Consider the following 19,708-nt stretch of genomic DNA (forward strand, 5'->3'; position numbering starts at 1 on the left):
TTTTTGTAAGTTTTTATTTTTGCATGAAAAACAGATGTTACAACACAGGATAAAGTCAGAATCATTGACATGTACTTATAAACATATTATATAGAAACAGAACTATCCCCTATACCGCGGATCCTTCCCGGAACCATTATAGGTAAGAGATACAGCGTGTAAAATGGAGAATAAAACGTATTTGAAACACCCAATGTCTTGTCTGATTTTTGAACACAGACCATCGATCCATATACATCCATAATCGATAGCATTTTCCATCTATCCCCCAACCCCTCCCCTCCCCCCCCCCCCCATCCCTCCACCCCAACCCACCCCCCAACTTGCTTACATTCCCATTCAAGGTTGTCTACTTCATGTTTGCTTTTGCAGCCAAATTGAATATGGAGCCCACACATCCTGAAATTTATGGATACGATCATGTTTAAGCGCAGTCAAACGACCCATCTGATACAGCCTGTCCATCCGCAGATAAACCTGCATCATAGTAGGGACCTCAACATTTTTCCAGCGGAAAGCGATTTCACTGCGCGCAGCAATATAGACTTGTAGTAAGAGCAACTTGTGCTTGTCGCTAAGCTCGCCATCCACCAAGCTAAGGAGACAGCCTCTGGGATCCGATGGCACTACAATACCAAGGATCTCGGATGCATACCCCGTAATCAGAGCCCAAAAAGTCTGGATCTTGGGACAAGTCCACCACATATGGTAAAAGGTACCCCTTTCTCCGCACTGTCTCCAGCAAGAGTCACCTATCTTAGGATTCATTCGGTGTAGACGGGCCGGTGACATATACCATCTATATAGTAATTTATATCCATTTTCCTTTATATTAGCGGAAATGGAGCTCCTTCCCATGAGCATATGACATTGATCCCATTCAGAATCCTGGAGACCTTGCCCCAGATCAGATTCCCAATGAAGTTGATAGGAGACCTTAGTTTTATCCCCATTATTGAGTAGGAGATAGATCCGAGATATCGGTTTGCGAATGGGCCCTCGCTGTTCACAAAAGGACTCGAAGAGGGATTTACCTTTAGATAGCTCCCCAGGCGCCCCCACTGAACGCAGGAAATGAATAATCTGCTGTAGGGCAAACCAATCCCCCTGCGACCCGCCAAATTTATCCTGTAACACCGCCATATCCAGCATGCTCGACCCCCTACAGAGTTGCCCAGCCCTAGTCAAGCCGAGTTGTGCCCACCTTTGCGAAAAGGCCTTATCCATACCCGGAGAGAACCCAGGATCCCCCAAAAATGAAGTAAGATGATAAATCCTTTTGGACCCAGCCAACCGGGTTCGCCATTTACCCCAAAGCTTTAACACAGCCTTAGTAAATATTGTAAGACATTTACTTGTCATTGTTGTTATTGTTTAAAATGTAAACCGAATTGATCAATAATTTTGTTATTGGAAAGTCGGTATAGAAAATGCTAAATAAATAAGTGAGTGGGTAATAGCTGTCCCCCAGTCCCTGCACCACACCCTAGACACCAGTGGCACCTCCCCGGATACTGCCTGCTCTATAACAACCCACGGCTTAGGTTCCCTAGTGTCGTGCCATGTGACAATCACCCCTAGTAAGATAGCAGTGTAATACCAACTTAGGTTGGGAACATTGAGGCCACCGCGCTGTTTATCCCTGTAGAGAGTAGAGCGAGAAACCCTCGGGGGTTTATGCTTCCAAATGAAGCGGAACAGTTTGCGTTGCCAAATCCTCATGGCCCCTTCCGGCACAGGGACGGGTAAGGTTTGGAATACATAACAGAGCCTAGGTAATATGTTCATTTTAAGGGCGGCTACCCTGCCAAACCAAGAAAGATCCGTCCGGTCCCACCTATCCATGTCTTGCTGAATCTGAGACCATAAAGGCCCGTAATTGAGTCGATAGAGCTCCTCAAGGTGGGGCCCTATTTTGACCCCCAGATATTTTATAAATTCCTTGGCACATCGGAAGGGCATATCCTCCCGTAGGAGGCCAAATTGTCCCTCCGGCATAGATACATTCAAGAGCTCGGACTTATCGGCGTTTATCTTAAAGCCAGACAACCGTCCGAACGCTCGAAGTTCCTCTAGGAGGAGACTCAGAGATGTCTCCGGACTGGTGAGGGTGAATAAAAGGTCATCTGCAAACAGTGTAATCTTGTATGGCGTGTCCCCTACCTGTATACCTTTTATGTCCGCATGACGTCTAATTTTTTCTGCGAAGGGCTCTAACGAGAGAGCGAACAGCAGAGGGGACAATGGGCAACCTTGTCGGGTACCCCGTTTGACTTCAAATGGATCCAAATAAGCCCCATTAATCTTAATCCTAGCATGCGGACCGCCATAAAGCTTCTGGATCCAAGTGAGGAAAAACTCCCCTACACCCATCCCTTGCAATACTTGGAATAGAAATGGCCAGTGCACACGATCGAACGCCTTTTCGGCATCCACCGTAAGCAGCACTGCCGGTATGTCATTGGACTGGGCCCACCACATAAGTTCCACCACCCTCCTCACATTATCCGAGGCGAGTCTGCCCGGAATAAAACCAGACTGATCCTTATCGACCAACCACGGCGCCACTCTACCTAAACGTATAGCCAACGCCCGCGCCAGGACTTTCAGGTCGATATTAATCAAAGATATAGGCCGATATGACCCACACAATGTATGGTCCCTTCCCGGTTTTGCCAAAACCGTGATGCCCGCAGTATTTGAGTCCTTTGAAAATGTTGCCCCTAGCCGGACGGCATTATACATAGCCACCATTGGCGGGATCAACTCTTCACTAAAAACTTTGTAGAATTTCCCTGTAAACCCATCTAACCCAGGAGCTTTCCCCACCTTAAGATCTTTAATAATAAGCGACACCTCCCCGTCTCTCAGGTCCGCATTAAGAGTTTCCCTATGTGCTTGGGAAAGCTCCGGCAACTGTACCTCCTGCAAATACTGTGCAATCTCCTCCGACGTGCATAAATTCTCGGAATCATACAGTTTCTGATAAAATTGATTAAAACAATGCCCAATGTCTTTCTGGGAATATACGAAGTGACCCTGAGACCCCTTAATTTTAGTAATTTGCGACTGCGCTACTTTTTCCTTAAGCTTCCTGGCCAGAGAGCGCCCAGCCTTATTGCCCCATTCAAAATGGTGCTGTTTCAGCAATTGTAACTGATAAGCTATCTTGTCCCCTTCCAGAGCTAACAGGGCTTGTCGAGCTGCCACTAAAGGCGGTAGGGCATCAGGGTCTAAAGTCCGCTTATGTCTCAACTCCAATTGGGCCACCCGTTCCATAAGACGAATACGCTCCCGTTCTCTTTCCTTTTTTACATAGGCAGCCCGCGCTATACAGAGGCCCCGTACGTAAGCCTTCAGACTATCCCAAACCACCCCCGGTGAAACTGCTCCGTTCTCATTAATATCCAGGAATTCAATAATCCGCTGTCTAAGCTGAGACACAAACTCTTTGTCATCTAAGAGGCTGTCATTTAACCTCCAAAATTTAGTGCCCATCTGAGTATCCCTGATTTGTAGCTTGAGCCACACCGGGGCGTGGTCCGACCAAGTGATGGTGCCCACTTCCGCCTCCAAAACCTTGCCAACTGTATCCTTATCAATCAGAAAGTAATCAATCCTAGAGTAGGACTTATGTGGGTGAGAAAAGAACGTATAGTTCCTCGCTGTGGGGTTACGCAAGCGCCATATATCCGTAAGCCCCCGATCTTCAATGAGATGTTTAAGGGACTGCCTTGCCACTTTCCCCCCAACACATCCACTATGAGAATTGTCAAGATAGGGATATCTCGTGATATTAAAATCACCCCCCACTATTAGACGACCTTCCGTCCACTCACTGATAATAGTCGATAGTTTAGTAAAAAACCCAAACTGTTCAGCATTGGGAGCATACACACTTAAAAAGGTATACAGTTCCTCATTAATTTTTGCTTTCACCAAGACATATCTACCCTCGACATCCCGGATCTCAGATACAATATCTGCCACTACAGAGCTTGCGAACAGGATCCCAACCCCATTATATTTATATTGAGGTGTAGCTGCCGCGTGGAAGACTTGTGGGTGCCCTTTTGAGGCCAATAGACGGGCATATCGTTTTCTAAGGTGTGTTTCTTGGCAGAAGATGATATCCACCTGATGGTGGGCCATATCCCGCAGAAACATCTGTCGTTTGTTAGGAGTATTAAGGCCCTTCACATTAATAGAGAGCAATTTTAAGGGCCTCATGGTAATGCGTAGTAGTACATTGCTATGCCTCCCCCGTCAGACATATAAAAGACATGTACCGAACCCAGTGCCCCACGCATAGTAGACCAACCCCTGCCCTGTGTAGATAAACCTAACCCCAGCCCAGCCCCACACCCAGAACCCACCCCCTTCCCCCCCACCCACCCATCCCCTCCCAACTGCTCGCCACTCAGCCTCGAGTGGAACTCCTCCATGGGAGACCTGACGTCACCGCCGGACCAAAGGGTGGTCCCCCCTCCTCTCCATACAGAACCACAGCAATCCTATCGCCCCTTACACAAAAAGAAAAAACCATGGGTGTAAAACATAAACAGTAACATCCAGAACTTGGTATTAAACCTCGTGGAAAACCAGTGCGACCCACAAGTTCAGCTTGCAATAGAACTCCTACTTAAACTCAGTTCAGCAAAGGTCGGTCAAGCGAATATAAAACCTGGACACAGTCCCCTGGGAGCTCAGCCTGGTTCTTCTAGTCCCGATGGACCCCCGGATCTGCGACGTAGCCGTTTGCCACCATTATCCACTCGCTTCCACCTGGGCCTGTCGCTTCTCCGAATAGTACTCGCTGCTGAGGTTTCTCTAAGTCCCTCCGGGTCAGATGCTGGTAAACCGGCTGCCTGTAGAATGTCCTCTGCTTCCATGACACGCTGCACGCGGGTAGGGACTCCGTTGACAGTGAAGAGAAGGCCGAACGGAAAGAGCCATCTGTACTTGATATTGTGGGATCGAAGGATACCGATAACATCTCGAAAGGCACGCCGTTTCCTGATAGTTGAAATAGCCAGGTCCTGGAACACCTCAATTTTACAGCCCTTCCAGGTGATAGTCCCCAAATCTCTCGCTGCACGAGCCACCGCCTCCTTAACCAGGAAGCTGTGAAAGCAGGCAATTATATCCCTGGTTTGGTTATTCTTCGGACTGCCAAAAGCTCTGTGAGCCCGTTCCAGAACCACTTCCCGTGGCTTCTCACTGGTGCCCTCCGGGTCCAGCAAATATGCACAAATGTCCTGCACCACCTTGGAGCTATCACGAAATTCCTCTCCGTCCGGTAAACCTCTAAATCGGAGGTTCACCCTTCTGGTTCTATTCTCCAGGTCTTCGACGTGGGATAGCAGCTCCTCATGTGAGTCCTTAAGCTGCCCCAGCTCTTCCCTCACGGAGTCTAACTCTGTTTGTGTCTCCTGCAGGCCTTGTTCCGTTTCATCTGCGCGCCTCTCCAGCTCCTTAACATCCTTTTTAGTTCCCTCTATCATATCGCCAAGTTCTTGGCGAAAACGGGCCATGTCCCCCCTCAATTCCTGAAACCAGGTCTGGAACTCGTACCTGGAAGGGATCTCTGTGTCTTGCAGCGCCTCGGCAGGCTCCGTCTCCGCTGCACTCTCCGGGACCGGCACCATTTTATCCCCTTCCCCGAGCGCCGCAGCTGTGCTTGCTGCCGCAAAAGAGAAGCGGTTGAGGTTGGGTTTTTTCCGGGGGGTAGCCATCCTTGGCTAGTCGGGACCTGGAATCGGCGAATTTCAAGTGTCCTGGACCGAAGGGGACCGCGATGGAGGCAGATTAGCGGCGGAGGAGGGGGGAGCCGAGGTCTTAGGCGGCCATCTTAGCGGGTGACGTCACCGGTCTCCTAGCGGGTGACGTCACCGGTCTCCTACTACCCCTATTTCTGAGGCCATCGCACCTAACACCTGCAGGTACATCCAAACGAAAAAAGATTTACAAACCTTGGAAAAATTCCCCCCAGGAGAAGGAAGCCGAATCCATGCCTGGGACCCTGGAACCGAACAAGACGCCCTCCGTGGCCCCTCCCGGGGATGCGCCTCCCATAGGGAACAAGAGTGGGTGGAAACGGTCACTGAACAGGTTATTGCCTCCTGTGCTCCTCTCCACTGAATCCTCATTTGGGGGGGACACCCCAATGGCGGTAAAATACTTGGGAGGGGAATTCTCATTGAGCCTCCAGGCAACGCTGGCATAGGCGGAAGAGAGAGTGACCGCTGGACTGCCCTTACATGGCAACCTAGACAAATGGGAAGCCTCCGAGTCCTTTTTTAGCCCCAGCGCCATTATCCGCCTCGAAAGGGCTGCTCAAACACCGCCAAATGACTCACGGGGGCGCGCGGTCCTGCCCGCGCATGTATGCACAAGACCCTAGAATCCACAGCCTTGCGCGCTCGGAACTCTGGGGCACGGCCTCGCTGTGCACGCTCAAGCGCGCGGGAAGAACCCAACCACTGGCCTAATCACGTGTCGCAGCGGTCGACAGAGAGGAATGGTGGCGTGGGAGCTGACTGCTAAAAGCACCGCCGGTACGCCGCTCCCCTCCACTCTCCTGTAGTTCAATCAGAGGTGCGAGGGGGGATAGCGCTGAGGGGAAATGTGGCCCGATAGGGGGGGGAGGGGTCTCGCCTTCCCTATCTCAGTCAGCTGAAATCACGACCAGGTCAGTGGCTACAGGGTGGGGAGAGGACACACACCTTCACACCTGAGCTCCCCCTTCTCTTCTTTTTTTTTTTTTGGGGGGGGGAGCTTAAACCTGGCAAGACACAGGGGCTCAATCATTCAACTGAGAGACAGTACCAGATTGGTTTCACCTCAGCAGCTCAAATCTGTCTCTTTGCCTCCTTTCTTCTTTTTTTAAACAAGCAATCCCCAGCAGGGAGAAGCACGACCACCATCTGCTAGAGACGGAGAATACTGGCGGGCTGATGTCGGGGCAGGGCTATATGTCCATGGCATCAGCGAATCAAGCTTTACTCTGTCTCCATCTGCTGGTAGGCGTGCATAACACACCGGTGTGGATTGGCCTGCCCGACTGCAGAGGGATGTAATTTTGCACGTTAGTCCTCATTAACTTTAATGCAGGCTAACAAACAAAATGTTAATGAGCTGAGTGGCACCCAAAATCATACAGATCAGCTCCTTAATACCGAAATGTGTATTATGTACCTTGATTTGCATTAACCCACAGCAATGTAAAAGTGAACCATGCCCCCTTAGGTGCGGTGACGTCCTTACGTTATGCCTCCATGGCTAACCCGAGCTGTACTGTCTTCATCGGGCCACGTTCCCCTGTCCAACACTGCGGGTTCTCCCCTCGCTTCCCCCTTGCGCTATCTGGCACTACCACAGAGGCCCTGAAACCTGCGACAGTGTGGGATGAAGGGCCTGGACCTTCTGATCCCCACCGTCATCAGCCACCCGCCACCCCACCTCACCAGTCAGTCTACCCCCTCCAAAGTAAGAAAACAGACGCAAGGAGCAAGAGAGAGAGGGGGGTCGATGGCTTCTTAGCCCAACAGAGCCAAAATACAAAATAGAAGGTGTCCGGAGGCATTTTATACTTTACCTATTACAGGCGGGTGAATGTCCTCAGCGGCCTCCGACTCAGGAGGATCCATGAAGGCCAGGTCTTCCTCCTGTTTGACGCTCAGCGAGAACACAGACGTTACAATCGGAAGGCCTGCAATGAGAAAAAACAAAACGAGGAGTCACGGAGGGCCTGCTCGTATTATGTTAGGGACTGGATCTTACCTCTCCAAATGTTGATCTCAATGACCCATCTCCTCTGTTTTGAAAAAAAAAATAAAGCCCTTTAAATCCAACAAATGTACTTACTGTAGATGGGGTCATTCCTGTTTGCTTTTCCCTCCCACTCATAACGTGGAGTGAAATATTTCTCATCTTCCTTTTTAATCTTGAATATTACATCAGGATTAAGAATTGAATAACCTGTGGAGAAAAAGAGCAAAAAGGAAAATTAGTTTCTTACCTGATAATTTTCGTTCCTGTAGTACCAAGGATCAGTCCAGGACACCTGGGTTGTGACTCCGCACCAGTAGATGGAGACAGACTAAAACTTGTGGGCAGAGCCATATATGCCCCTGTGCCAGTCACAGCCCCTCAGTCATACGTAATGTCAAAGTAGAAAATCCATAAAACAACCAGAGCTAACCATACAAACATGTAAGTAAACGAAAACAACTCCAACACCCCTACAGGGACCAGACTCCCCAACCGGGAGAGCGAATAAACAAGGGGCAGAGTACTGAAAACCACAATGAGCGGACTCTCCGTTACGATAGCGCAGCACTGCGGGCGGGATCCTGGACTGATCCTTGGTACTACAGGAACGAAAATTATCAGGTAAGAAACTAATTTTCCTTTCCCTGTACGTACCAGGATCAGTCCAGGACACCTGGGATGTACCAGAGCCAACTTACCGAGGGTGGGAAGCAGAGAGTCCCGCTCAGAGTACCCTCACTCCAAATACCCTGGATCAGTAGCCTGAACATCCAACCAGTAGTGTCTAAGGAAGGAGTGGAACGACTCCTAGGCAGCCGCCCTGCAAAGCTCCTGAGGCGACACCCGAGAAGATTCCGCCCAAGACACCTGAGAAGATTCCGCCCAATACACACAGCTCGATCCAGTAAAGTGTGCTCCGTCGGAGCGCACTGTCACCCTGCTCTGGACGCGTGTTTTCCCTTACCCCTTATTCAGTAAGGGGAGGAAAACACGCGGCCCACCCGCGGCACCTAATAGCGCCCTCAACATGCAAATGCATGTTGATGGCCCTATTAGGTATTCCTGAGCGATCCAGTAAGTAAAATGTGCAGCCAAGCCGCACATTTTACTCTAAGAAATTAGCGCCGCCCAAAGGTCGGCGCTAATTTCTTCCGGCGCCAGGGAAGTGCACAGAAAAGCAGTAAAAACTGCTTTTCTGTGCACCCTCCGACTTAATATCATAGCGATATTAAGTCGGAGGTCCCCAAAAGTAAAAAAAAGTAAAAAAAAAAATAAAAAAAAATTTTGAATTCGGCCCGCGGCTGTCGGGCCGAAAACCGGACGCTCAATTTTGCCGGCGTCCGGTTTCCGAGCCCGTGGCTGTCAGCGGGCTCGAGAACCGACGCCGGCAAAATTGAGCGTCGGCTGTCAAACCCGCTGACAGCCGCCGCTCCAGGCCAAAAGGAGGCGCTAGGGACGCGCTAGTGTCCCTAGCGCCTCCTTTTCCCCGTTTGCACCGCGTCGCCTCATTTAAATACTGGATAGCGCGCACCGGCGAGGGGCCGGTGCGCGCGCCGGGAGAGCGGGCGTTCGTCCGCTCTCCCGCGGACTTTACTGGATCGAGCTGACAGTGTGGGAACGTGTCGAGCGAGCTCTGAGACCCACGGGAACGGCTGGCCCAGTACCACGTACGCTGAGCCAATGGTCTCCTTGAGCCAGCGGACGATCATCGCGCGGGACCCTGCGGCACTTTGGCTTCCCCCCGGGGAGAGCCTGCAGCTCCTAAACACACCGTGCCGAAGCTATCTCCACCAGGAATACAGTCTTCATCGTGAGCTATCTCCACCAGGAATACGGTCCTCCCCATGAGATCAGCCAAAGATGACCGCTCCAAGGGCTCAAACGGCGCCGAGCATAAGGAAGAGAGAACCCGAGAAAACTCCGGGACGGACAGGGATGACGCAATGGAGGACGGAGATGCTTCGCTTCCCGAAGAAACCGGGAAAACCCCCGGTGCAGGGCCAGGGAAACCCCCGGAGCCATACCTCGCAAGCAACCAAGCGCAGCAACCTGTACTCGTCGGGAGCTGCACACCAGTCCTGTGACACGAGCAGCCTGGAGAAAAGCGAGGATAGTGGAGACGGAATCTGACGTGGGAACCACCCCACGCTTCACGCCCCAGTCTTCAAAAAACACCCAGACTGGGACATACGCCAAGGCGTAGACCGCTTCCAGGACCGCCACAGCGTGGCTACCACCGCATCCGCGTAACCTCCGCGTAACCCTTCCTTTACAAGGGAGCCTTCTCGCAAACCATGCCGCGAGCCAAAAGGGATCCGCATCCTCCAAACAGGATCCGCATCCTCCAACCAGACGGGGCCCGGAAGTGCAGCTCTATGCGTCGGAGGATCTTGCCTGTCATCGGCCACGGCGGAACCACGGACCGCAACCCGACTGGCGGCCAGGGAGGAGCCAAAGCGTCGACGCCTTCGGTCTCCCGCTCTCAGCGTCGGCTGCAAAAGTATGGGGCCTCTGCAATGTGCCACGTGGGCCTCCGATCCATGTGGGGAATTCCCCACGTCCGGCCGATGAGCATGAAGGCGTCCTCCGCCAGGTCCCATCCTCCGGTATCCAGGTGATGACGACGGAGAAAACCGCCTGGACATTGTCGACTCCGGCAATGGGAGACGCTGCGATGTAGCTGAGATGACGTTCCGTCCAGCCTATCAACAACTGCGCCTCCTCCGCTATTAGTGGACTCCTTGTCCCGCCTTGGTGAGTGATGTAGGCTACAGTGGTCGCCGTGTCTGACAATATTCGCACTGCCTTTTCCCCATAACAACGGCAGGAAGGACTGCAGCGCTAGGCGAGCCGCTCTGGTCTCTAGCTGACCGATGGACCACTGCGCTTAAGTCGAGGACCACCGGCCCCGCACAGACTGGTGGCCCTGCACCGACTTGCCTAGGCAAACCGCTCCCCATCCGGAGAGGCTGGCGTCCGAGGTCCCTACCGTCCAGACGGGAACTAACAGGGATCCCACCGCAAGTCAGGCGATCCGACACTAGCCACCATTGTAGGCTGTCCCTCGCCTGGTGGAATTCCTCCGATACTGGCTCCCAACGGGATAGCACAGAGGATTGAAAAGGACGTAGATGATCGAACGCCCAGAGGAGCAATGCGAGCGTTGACGCCATAGATCCCAGAACCATCAGGGAATCGCAAATCAGCGGTAGCTGAAGAGACCATAACCGTTGGACTTGAGACAGCAGCTAGCGCGCGTGCCCCCTGACGGGAACCCCCCGGCCCCTTTTCGTGCCGAAGCCGGCTCTCTGGATGGGAACGAGAAACTCATGCAGAAGTTGACGACCCAGCCCAGGGACTGCAGCAGCTAGAGGACCCTGTCCACGGCTATCCGACACCGGCTTTCAGACTTGGCCCGGACCAACCAGTCGTCCAGCGGAACTGATAAAGTCTCCCCAGGATGCAAACCTGAGAAACTGTTGAAAGATGGCTGGATAGCCACGTGGAGGTACGCGTCCGGGAGAACTAGCGAGGCCAGGTATTCGCCGGGCCGCACCGAGCCAATTTACTGAGCGAAAGATCTCCATTTTGAAGGGTGGGACGCGAAAGAACCTGTTCACCGCTTTCAGCTTCCAAAACTGTCTGGACGTGCCGTCTTACTGTGGAACGATGAAGCCAATCGAGTAACGGACCGTGCCCTGCTGCCGGACCAGAATAGGTGAAATGGCTCCCAGTCTTTCCAGGCGCCCGAGGGTCCCTAGCACGGCCGCCCTGTACTCTGGATGTTTGCAGAGCGACACCAGGAACCTGTCCGATGGGATTCGCACAACATCTAAGCATAACCGTGTCTTATCACGGCGCGGACCCAGAGATCCGACTTGACCTTGACCCATTCCTCGAAAGTAACCTCGCCCCGACGATGGAAAATACGGCCTGGGGTGGAGGCGAGGAATGGGTCAACCTCATCTCAGTGCGAGGCCTTGGACCCCGCACCCGACGGGGTTCCCCCCCTGTCTTCCGGATCTTTGCCCACAAAAGAACTACGACCACTGGACGACCGGTATGGGGAACCCGAAATCTCTGAGGACGCGACTCCCTGCTTCCACGAACAACAGGGCCTACTGGAAACGGCGGACCGGAACCTAGACCTGTCCGCAGGCAATTTAAAAACCCTGTTCTCCCCCAGGAAAGCAGCAAATCATCCAATTCCTTACCGAACACCAGCTTTCCCTGAAACAGAAGCGAGCCAAGGTGAGCCGTGGAGGAGCCATCCGCCGCCCAGATATGAAACCAAAAGAGACGACGCGCGGAGACAGCCACGACCAAGGACCTCGCAGAAGTCCGCAGGAGATCGTGGAGCGCATCTGCTCTCGCCGCGTCTAAGCGGTCCTCCTGTGAGGCTTCCTCTTCAGAAAACCCGCATTTGCCTGGCGGACCAGAATCAGACGCGAACTGGCTTTCATAGCAAAGTTAGTACAAATGGCGGCCCGGACTCCTAGAGCCGATACCTCAAAGATCTTCTGGAGTTGTACTTCCAGCTTCCGGTCCTGTATATTGCTGAGGGCCGTGGCTCCTGTGACAGGGATCGTCGACCGTATGGTGACCACCGAAACCGCAGCGTCCACCTTCGGGATCCTTAACAGCTGCAACGCCTCCTCCGCCAGAGGAGAAAGCGTGTCCATGGCCTTGGTCCCCTTCAGGCCTAACTCCGGTGTATTCCATTCCATAAACAGGATATCCGGTGATGAAAAACGGCAGGGCCAGAGACCTAAAAGTGCCGGGCAACCCCCGGCGGAGCCTCGATCCCCAGCTCCCTGAGGATCGCTGGGATAAGCGTGGCCAGTTCCTCGCTGTGGAAGAGGCGGACCCCTTTAGGATCAGCGCCTTCCACGGCTTGCACCACTTTGCCCACTCCGGGCGGGGTGGAACCGCCCCCTGGCATCTCCTCGGTCCCCCGCGGGGACTCCTCGTGGGAATCCACGTCATTAGAGGCGGAAGATCCACTATCCGTGTCCTGTGGGGCACCTCGCAGAACCCCCCTCAGGGATCGTCGCTCCTTGGAGGAATCACGTGGGAGGCCCAAAAGCCCCTGGACATTCTGCTGCTGAAGACACTGAACCACCTGTGAGCCCCCGAACCGACCTCCGACCCATACCTACGGCCCTGCGTAAGGACCGTGCGCAGCAACAACGCGAAGTCATCAGAAAGAAAAAAAAAGAACCGGAGGCCGAAATTCCTCACTGGAACTAAACCTCCCCAGGGGGCGCTGCCGGGAAGCGCGGAGGGCAAGGCGCCATCTTCCACCTGCACCCGCGTGATTTAGAGGGCCGAATTCAATATGGCCGACAGGGGCGCTGCCCCACCCTTCCCGGAGGTGTTCCCCCCCTGCCGGAACCGGTCGCGGGGAAAGCGGGGGGCAAGGCGCCAACTTCCACCGGGACCCACGCGAGTTCGCGGGCCGAAATCAAGATGGCCGACACTCCGAGTCGTCCCCCCCGCCGGAATCGGTGGCAGGGAAAACGGGGTGGGGGGGGGGGCAAGGCGCCCGCCGGAAACGGGCGCGGGGAAAATGGGGGGGGGGGGAGAGAGGAGGGGGGCAAGGCGCCATCTTCCACCGGCAGCCGCGCCAGTTCACGGGCCGAAGCAAGATGGCCGACACTCCCGCGCGAATCGGGAAGAGCTCCTCTGGCCCCCCCCCCCCGATGCTGCTGCAAACGCGGCGGCGCACGAATCTCCCGAAGGCGAACCCCCCGACGCGGCCCGGACGGTCCTTCGCCCCCCCGGACCACAGGACGAGCAAAGCCCTCCCACGGGAGGCGCGCGCGCGCCGAGCCGCCTGCACGGCAGGCCGACCCGCACGTCATGAGGATCAATCGCAGGAAGAAACAAACGGCAGGGAACCAAAAAACAAATTTAAACCATGCCCCCCCCGGCAAGCGGCCCCCCTCCCGTGAAACGAGACGGAGCCGCGAGGAATAGAGGGCCGGCAGGCAGAAAACCAAGAGCCACAAGGAACAGAAAAACCCGCAGGCAGAAAACCACAAACCTTTTTTTTTTTTTTTTTTTTTTTACTTGCCGTTGTCCACAGTCCTGAAGCCCTGTTCCAGCGGGGGTGAGTGAACCGGGCTCCCCGGTGTCACCCCCGACGCTGCCACTAGACCAGCCGGGTCCTCGACCCTGGCAGCGGCCTCAACCGGGGGAGGGTAGTCCCCTCAGGACCTCTCAACCCCCCTGGGAGGCAGAGCACCCGGGACTCAAGAATTAAAAACAAAACCCAATTTGGAATAAACACAACTAGGCCTAACCAAAAACTAGCCCAAAATCAAAACCTGACCAACAACCAGAAACAAGCAGGCCAGGCAGGGCTGTGACTGGACCTGCACCATCTACTGGAGACAGAGTAAGACTGAGGGGCTGGGACTGGCACAGGGGCATATATGGCTCCGCCCACAAGTTTTAGTCTGTCTCCATCTACTGGTGCGGAGTCACAACCCAGGTGTCCTGGACTGATCCTGGTACGTACAGGGAATTACATTTTAAAGTGTAGAAGCGGCGGGGATTCCATCTGTTTCCTGTTCTGATGGAGAGCATGGATTTTTTTTTTTTTTTTGGGTGGTGCATTTGCCAGAGCAAGGAAGCACACAGTGGCAGGCTGCCACTCGATTAAGATCAAACCTCGGATTATTCACAATCCCTGTAGGTGGAGGCACCGCAGCTGCGAATCTGCCTTCTCTCTCCAGGAGGGCGCAGGCTGGCAAAGGAGCCCCTCCCTCCATTTTCTTATTAGGAGCAGTCAAGAAGGAAAACTCAAGTCCTGGGAGATAAAGATACCTCTCTCTCTATTGTCCAGTAAGAGGGAGAAAGGGGATTTGTGACCTGTGGCATCGAGTCACCACCTGGAGAGCTTACATGTTGTACAGCACGGAAAATACCAGGACCTTACACGGACATTGTGGCTCTCGGCTAAGAATCAGAGAAGTGAATTCGCCCTCCTGTTCCACTGTGCCAGCTTTTGCTGGAGAGAAAATTAAGATATACCCCCTTGACGCTGGCCTCGATGACTCTAGTTTAAAATGCAATTTTTGCAGCATCTTTTGCCAGGCCTGCAGTGAGGGGGGGGGGGTGTCTCACTGGGGCCTGGAGAGTCACAGGAGCCAGACCCTAAATTTTAGGCACCCATGGGATTTTTCCAGCCCTGGTAAACTGGCGGCGTCCATCCTGCATTGTGTCTACGGGTGGAAGGTGATGGAAAAGGCACATTTACCCCGTGAGATGAGGAGGCCGTGAATCTCCTTGATGACCTTCTTGTACAGCTCCTTCTGCCGTTCTCCCAGAACGACCCACTCCACTTCCAAGAAATAAGCAGCGACGTCGCTGAATGTGACCGATGCCTGGAACAGCAAACAGGACATCCTCAGTCCCTCTCCTTAAAGCTTCACTGTCATGCGTGTGTGTGAAGGATTCTGTATGTTTTATTCTGTAATCCATCTCAAACATTTTATGTGACGAGTGCGGACAATACATTTTTAATAAATGGAAATAATAAACTTTGTTACATGGCCTCTGTCTTGGCCCAATGTAATAAGACAGGAGTAAAAAGCAATGTGCACAGTATTTCAGCACATATTTTTTTATCACGCTCACAAAAAGAAAGTTAACTCCGGGTGCACTAAGTTAACAGTAAGCAAATGCATAAGGAATTTGAAAAACACGTAAACCTAAAAATGTACGCAAAAAAAAAAAGAATAGCATGCATAAGTCATGCTGTATGCCCGAGAAATATTATTTCTGCACACAAATCATGGTTGTGCTTTGAGAATGTTTTGTGCACCTTAACCATGATAAGGCCATTACAGAAAGACTAAATGAATTCTTTGCTTCCGTGTTTACTAATGAGGATGTTGGGGAGATACCAGTTCCCGAGATGGTTTTCAGGGGTGATAAGTCAGACAAACTGAATGAAATCACTGTGAACCTGGAAGATGTAGTAGGCCAGATTGACAAACTAAAGAGTAGCAAATCACCTGGACTGGATGGTATGCATCCTAGGGTACTGAAAGAACTCAAAATGAAATTTCTGATCTATTTGTTAAAATTTGTAACCTATCATTAAAATCATCCATTGCACCTGAAGACTGGAGGGTGGCCAAATTAACTCTAATATTTAAAAAGGTTCCAGGGGCGATCTGGATAACTATAGACCAGTGAGCCTGACTTCAGTCCCGGGAAAAATAGTGGAAACTATTCTCAAGATCAAAATCGTAGAGCATATAGAAAGACATGATTTAATGGAACACAGTGTACATGGATTTACCCAATGGAAGTCTTGCCTAACAAATCTGCATAATTTTTTTGAAGGGGTTAATAAACATGTGGATAAAGTTGAACCGGTAGATGTAGTGTATTTGGATTTTCAGAAGGAGTTTGACAAAGTCCCTCAGGAGAGGCTTCCAAGAAAACTAAAAAGTCATGGGATAGGAGGAGATGTCCTTTCGTGGATTACAAACTGGTTAAAAGACAGGAAACAGAGAGTAGGATTAAATGGTCAATATTCTCAGTGGAAAAGGGTAAACAGTGGAGTGCCTCAGGGATCTGTATTGGGACCGGTGCTTTTCAATATATATATAAATGATCTGGAAAGGAATACGACGAGTGAGGTTATCAAATTTGCGGATGATACAAAATTATTCAGAGTAGTTAAATCACAGGCAGACTGTGATACATTACAGGAGGACCTTGCAAGACTGGAAGATTGGGCATCCAAATGGCAGATGAAATTTAATGTGGACAAGTGCAAGGTGTTGCATATAGGGAAAAATAACCCTTGCTGTAGTTACACGATGTTAGGGTTCATATTAGGAGCTACCACCCAGGAAAAAGATCTAGGCATCATAGTGGATAATACTTTAAAATTGTCGGCTCAATGTGCTGCAGCAATCAAAAAAGCAAACAGAATGTTAGGAATTATTAGGAAGGGAATGGTTAATAGAATGGAAAATGTCATAATGCCTCTATATTGCTCCATGGTGAGACCGCACCTTGAATACTGTGTACAATTCTGGTCACCACATCTCAAAAAAGATATAGTTGCGATGGAGAAGGTACAGAGAAGGGCAACCAAAATGATAAAGGGGATGAAACAGCTCCCCTATGAGGAAAGGCTGAAGAGGTTAGGGCTGTCTTGAATGAGTAGATGTGAATCGGTTATTTACACTTTCAAATAATAGAAGGACTAGGGGCATTCCATGATGTTAGCAAGTAGCACATTTAAGACTAATCGGAGAAAATTCTTTTTCACTCAACGCACAATAAAGCTCTGGAATCTTTTGCCAGAGGATGTGGTTAGTGCAGTTAGTGTAGCTGGGTTCAAAATAGGTTTGGATAAGGTCTTGGAGAAGTCCATTAATGGCTATTAATCAAGTTTACTTAGGGAATAGCCACTGCTATTAATTGCATCAGTAGCATTCGATCTTCTTAGTGTTTGGGTAATTGCCAGATTCTTGTGGCCTGGTTTGGCCTCTGTTGGAAATAGGATGCTGGGCTTGATGGACCCTTGATCTGACCCAGTATGGCAATTTCTTATGTTCTTATGTATGGAAAACACAGTTTTTCTGCAGAAAATATGAGCTAATCCTTCTCACCTCTCTGAACTGGGAAGCAAGAGCAAATATCTTGATTAACATGGTACCTGCATAGAGGAGCAAACTTTTTGGTGTACAGTTCACATTTTGTGAACAATTTTTAAGTCCTAAACTCCTTGTTAAATCAGAAGTACAGTTGTTTGCACAAAAATGCACACAAAACCGTGCACTGAGGAGAGCACAGTCTAGTGCGCCCTATTGCATCGAGGCCACAGAGACATCAATTCTCCAGTACATTATTACAAGCAGAGAGCACTCTTCTCTTAAACCTCCAGTTTTTTTTTGTATAAATTTCCTGACCTCCAGAGAAATACCGTAAATCATCAGACTGTGCAAGTTGGATGGAGGACTGAGCAGCAGACGTTGAACAGGTAGAGAAGGGAGAGAGGCTGTTGGGTAAGGTTTATGCCAGAGGTCAGAAAAGCAGAGAGTGGGTCTGTGGAGGAGAAAGACAGCGTGTGTGTGTGTCTAAATCCAGTTATGTGTAAGCATGCGTGTCCGTGTGTGAAAGCGTGGTACACGAGTGCGGGAGCGTGTTGCATGTGCGACATGCGTGCAGGTGAGAGGCTGCGGGCTCCCCGCCGCCCTGCTGATCTCAGGGGGGCTTAGAACTCAACCCAGATCTTCGCGCTGGGCCGTCAGGAGGGGAGGTGGGAGGAGCTGCACGGGGAAGAGTTGTCCTTTAAGTGCTGGCGCCCTGTGAGTTAGAAGAGGACGGAGGAGACTTCCTTACCCGATCAGAAGCCAGGGCTGACATTTCCCTCTTGAGTTCTGCAGCTCCTGGTCAGCTGCTCAGAAAGATAAATAGAAGAGGAGGCTGGCCTGACTCCTGAGGGTCTCAGATTAAAGTCCTTTCTCTCTCCCCCCCCCCTGCAGATCCAGGGCCGGGGCTTGCAGGGACTTCCAGTCCTGGGGAGGTAGAAAGTTTCTGCTTTTCCTTCTGTAGCGCTGCCGAGGTGAGAGGAAGAGGGGGGGGAGGGGGGGGGAGCAGCTGTCAGGGCATGCGCAGAACTCCCCAGTACAGTTCAGGCTGAGGAGGAGGGGATGCCTCCTCCTTAAGGTGGATCTGCAGAGATAGCTGCAGGGTGTCTGAGGCAGGAGGGACCAGTCAGGGTTCTAGTTTATTCCTGTGGTATCTGCGACCTGGTAAAATTCACAGTTTAATCAGGGAAAATCATTATGAACAACAAATCTGAGGCTGCCATGATGATCTGAACCTGTCTGATAACCCTGATAACTTTCACTGGGGACGATGCAATAAGGTGCTCCCAGCCTAGCGCCCAGGTTCACACGCGGTTGGATGCGCATTTTTTGACGCGCTAGACTAGCACCCGATGCAATAAGGAGATTAGCGCGTCCAAAACACGCGCCCAAAGAAATGCGCAGCCGATAGCACCCATCACATGCAAATTCCATGTAGATGAGGCTATTAGCTATCGCAGCCTGATGCAGGGAAACGCTGGGTGACCAATGCACACTTTTTAATGCCACAAATTTAACTCCAGCCCTGGAGTTGGCGTAAAGACAATTTGCGACTCAAGGTTCATGAGAAATTTTTAAAAATACGGTCCTCGGTGGTTCCTCTTAATTAGTATCGTGACACTTTAATTTACTGCTTGAGGTGGAGAAAAATCAATGTATATTGGCTTGATTTAAAAAAAAAATGTTTTCTTATAGCCACACAATTTAGATGCTCATAGCAAGGGACACTTAATATAAGATACTTCAGTAACCTCAGCAAAATATCGGCCTGAAGCTGCAGGATAAAAACGGATGCTCGTATTGAGCGCCCGTTGAAGTTGTGAGCATCTGATGCACTTGAGCGCTACGGATGCACAATTCTCCCCTAGTGGCCCTTTTATATGCAGCCCCCTCATTTAAATACTGTATTGGGTGTCCAGGGGATGCGGCTGCTCGCGCGTTAGGAAAACGGGTGTTCAACACGAGCACCCGTTTTCAGCATGCGTCTTATTGCATCGGTCCCAGGTGCTAATTCAGCATATTTTCTTATTATTAGTGTTCAGGCAGTTCATTGGTATATTTTTGTACAATCTGTCTTATAAAATTACAAAAAAAAAGCTATATAATATATATATATAATCTCAAGATAACACTCCTTCCGGAGTGGGATACAAGCACATATCACTATTTAAATACTCTATATCATAAACAATTTTTATTCCCTTAGAAAAATTCATCAACATACAAAAATAGTTTCTATCTCTCAAGCATTAATTATACAATTTGCAAAATTGTGCGTTTAATATATCTAAATAACTCAATTAAAAGACATT

The 19,708-nt window shown here is 51.0% G+C and overlaps 1 protein-coding gene across 4 annotated transcripts in view; it reads right to left on the bottom strand.

Moving 5' to 3' along the window:
• LOC115083879 (zinc finger protein 501-like) overlaps positions 1-18,382 on the bottom strand; it is a 38,507-nt gene extending 20,125 nt beyond the window's left edge. For all 4 annotated transcript variants that reach the window (XM_029587937.1, XM_029587936.1, XM_029587935.1 and 1 more), the window contains exons 1-4: positions 18,148-18,382; positions 15,038-15,164; positions 7,867-7,980; positions 7,598-7,711 (exon numbers count right to left, since the gene is read on the bottom strand). In XM_029587937.1, coding sequence (XP_029443797.1) covers positions 7,598-7,711; positions 7,867-7,980; positions 15,038-15,164; positions 18,148-18,171 — 379 coding nt within the window. In that variant the 5' untranslated portion in view covers positions 18,172-18,382. The remainder of the gene's footprint in view (positions 1-7,597; positions 7,712-7,866; positions 7,981-15,037; positions 15,165-18,147) is intronic.
• Positions 18,383-19,708: the final 1,326 nt, after the last annotated feature.

This window comes from Rhinatrema bivittatum, chromosome 2 (genome assembly GCF_901001135.1).
Source record: "Rhinatrema bivittatum chromosome 2, aRhiBiv1.1, whole genome shotgun sequence".
Classification (NCBI taxonomy): domain Eukaryota; kingdom Metazoa; phylum Chordata; class Amphibia; order Gymnophiona; family Rhinatrematidae; genus Rhinatrema; species Rhinatrema bivittatum.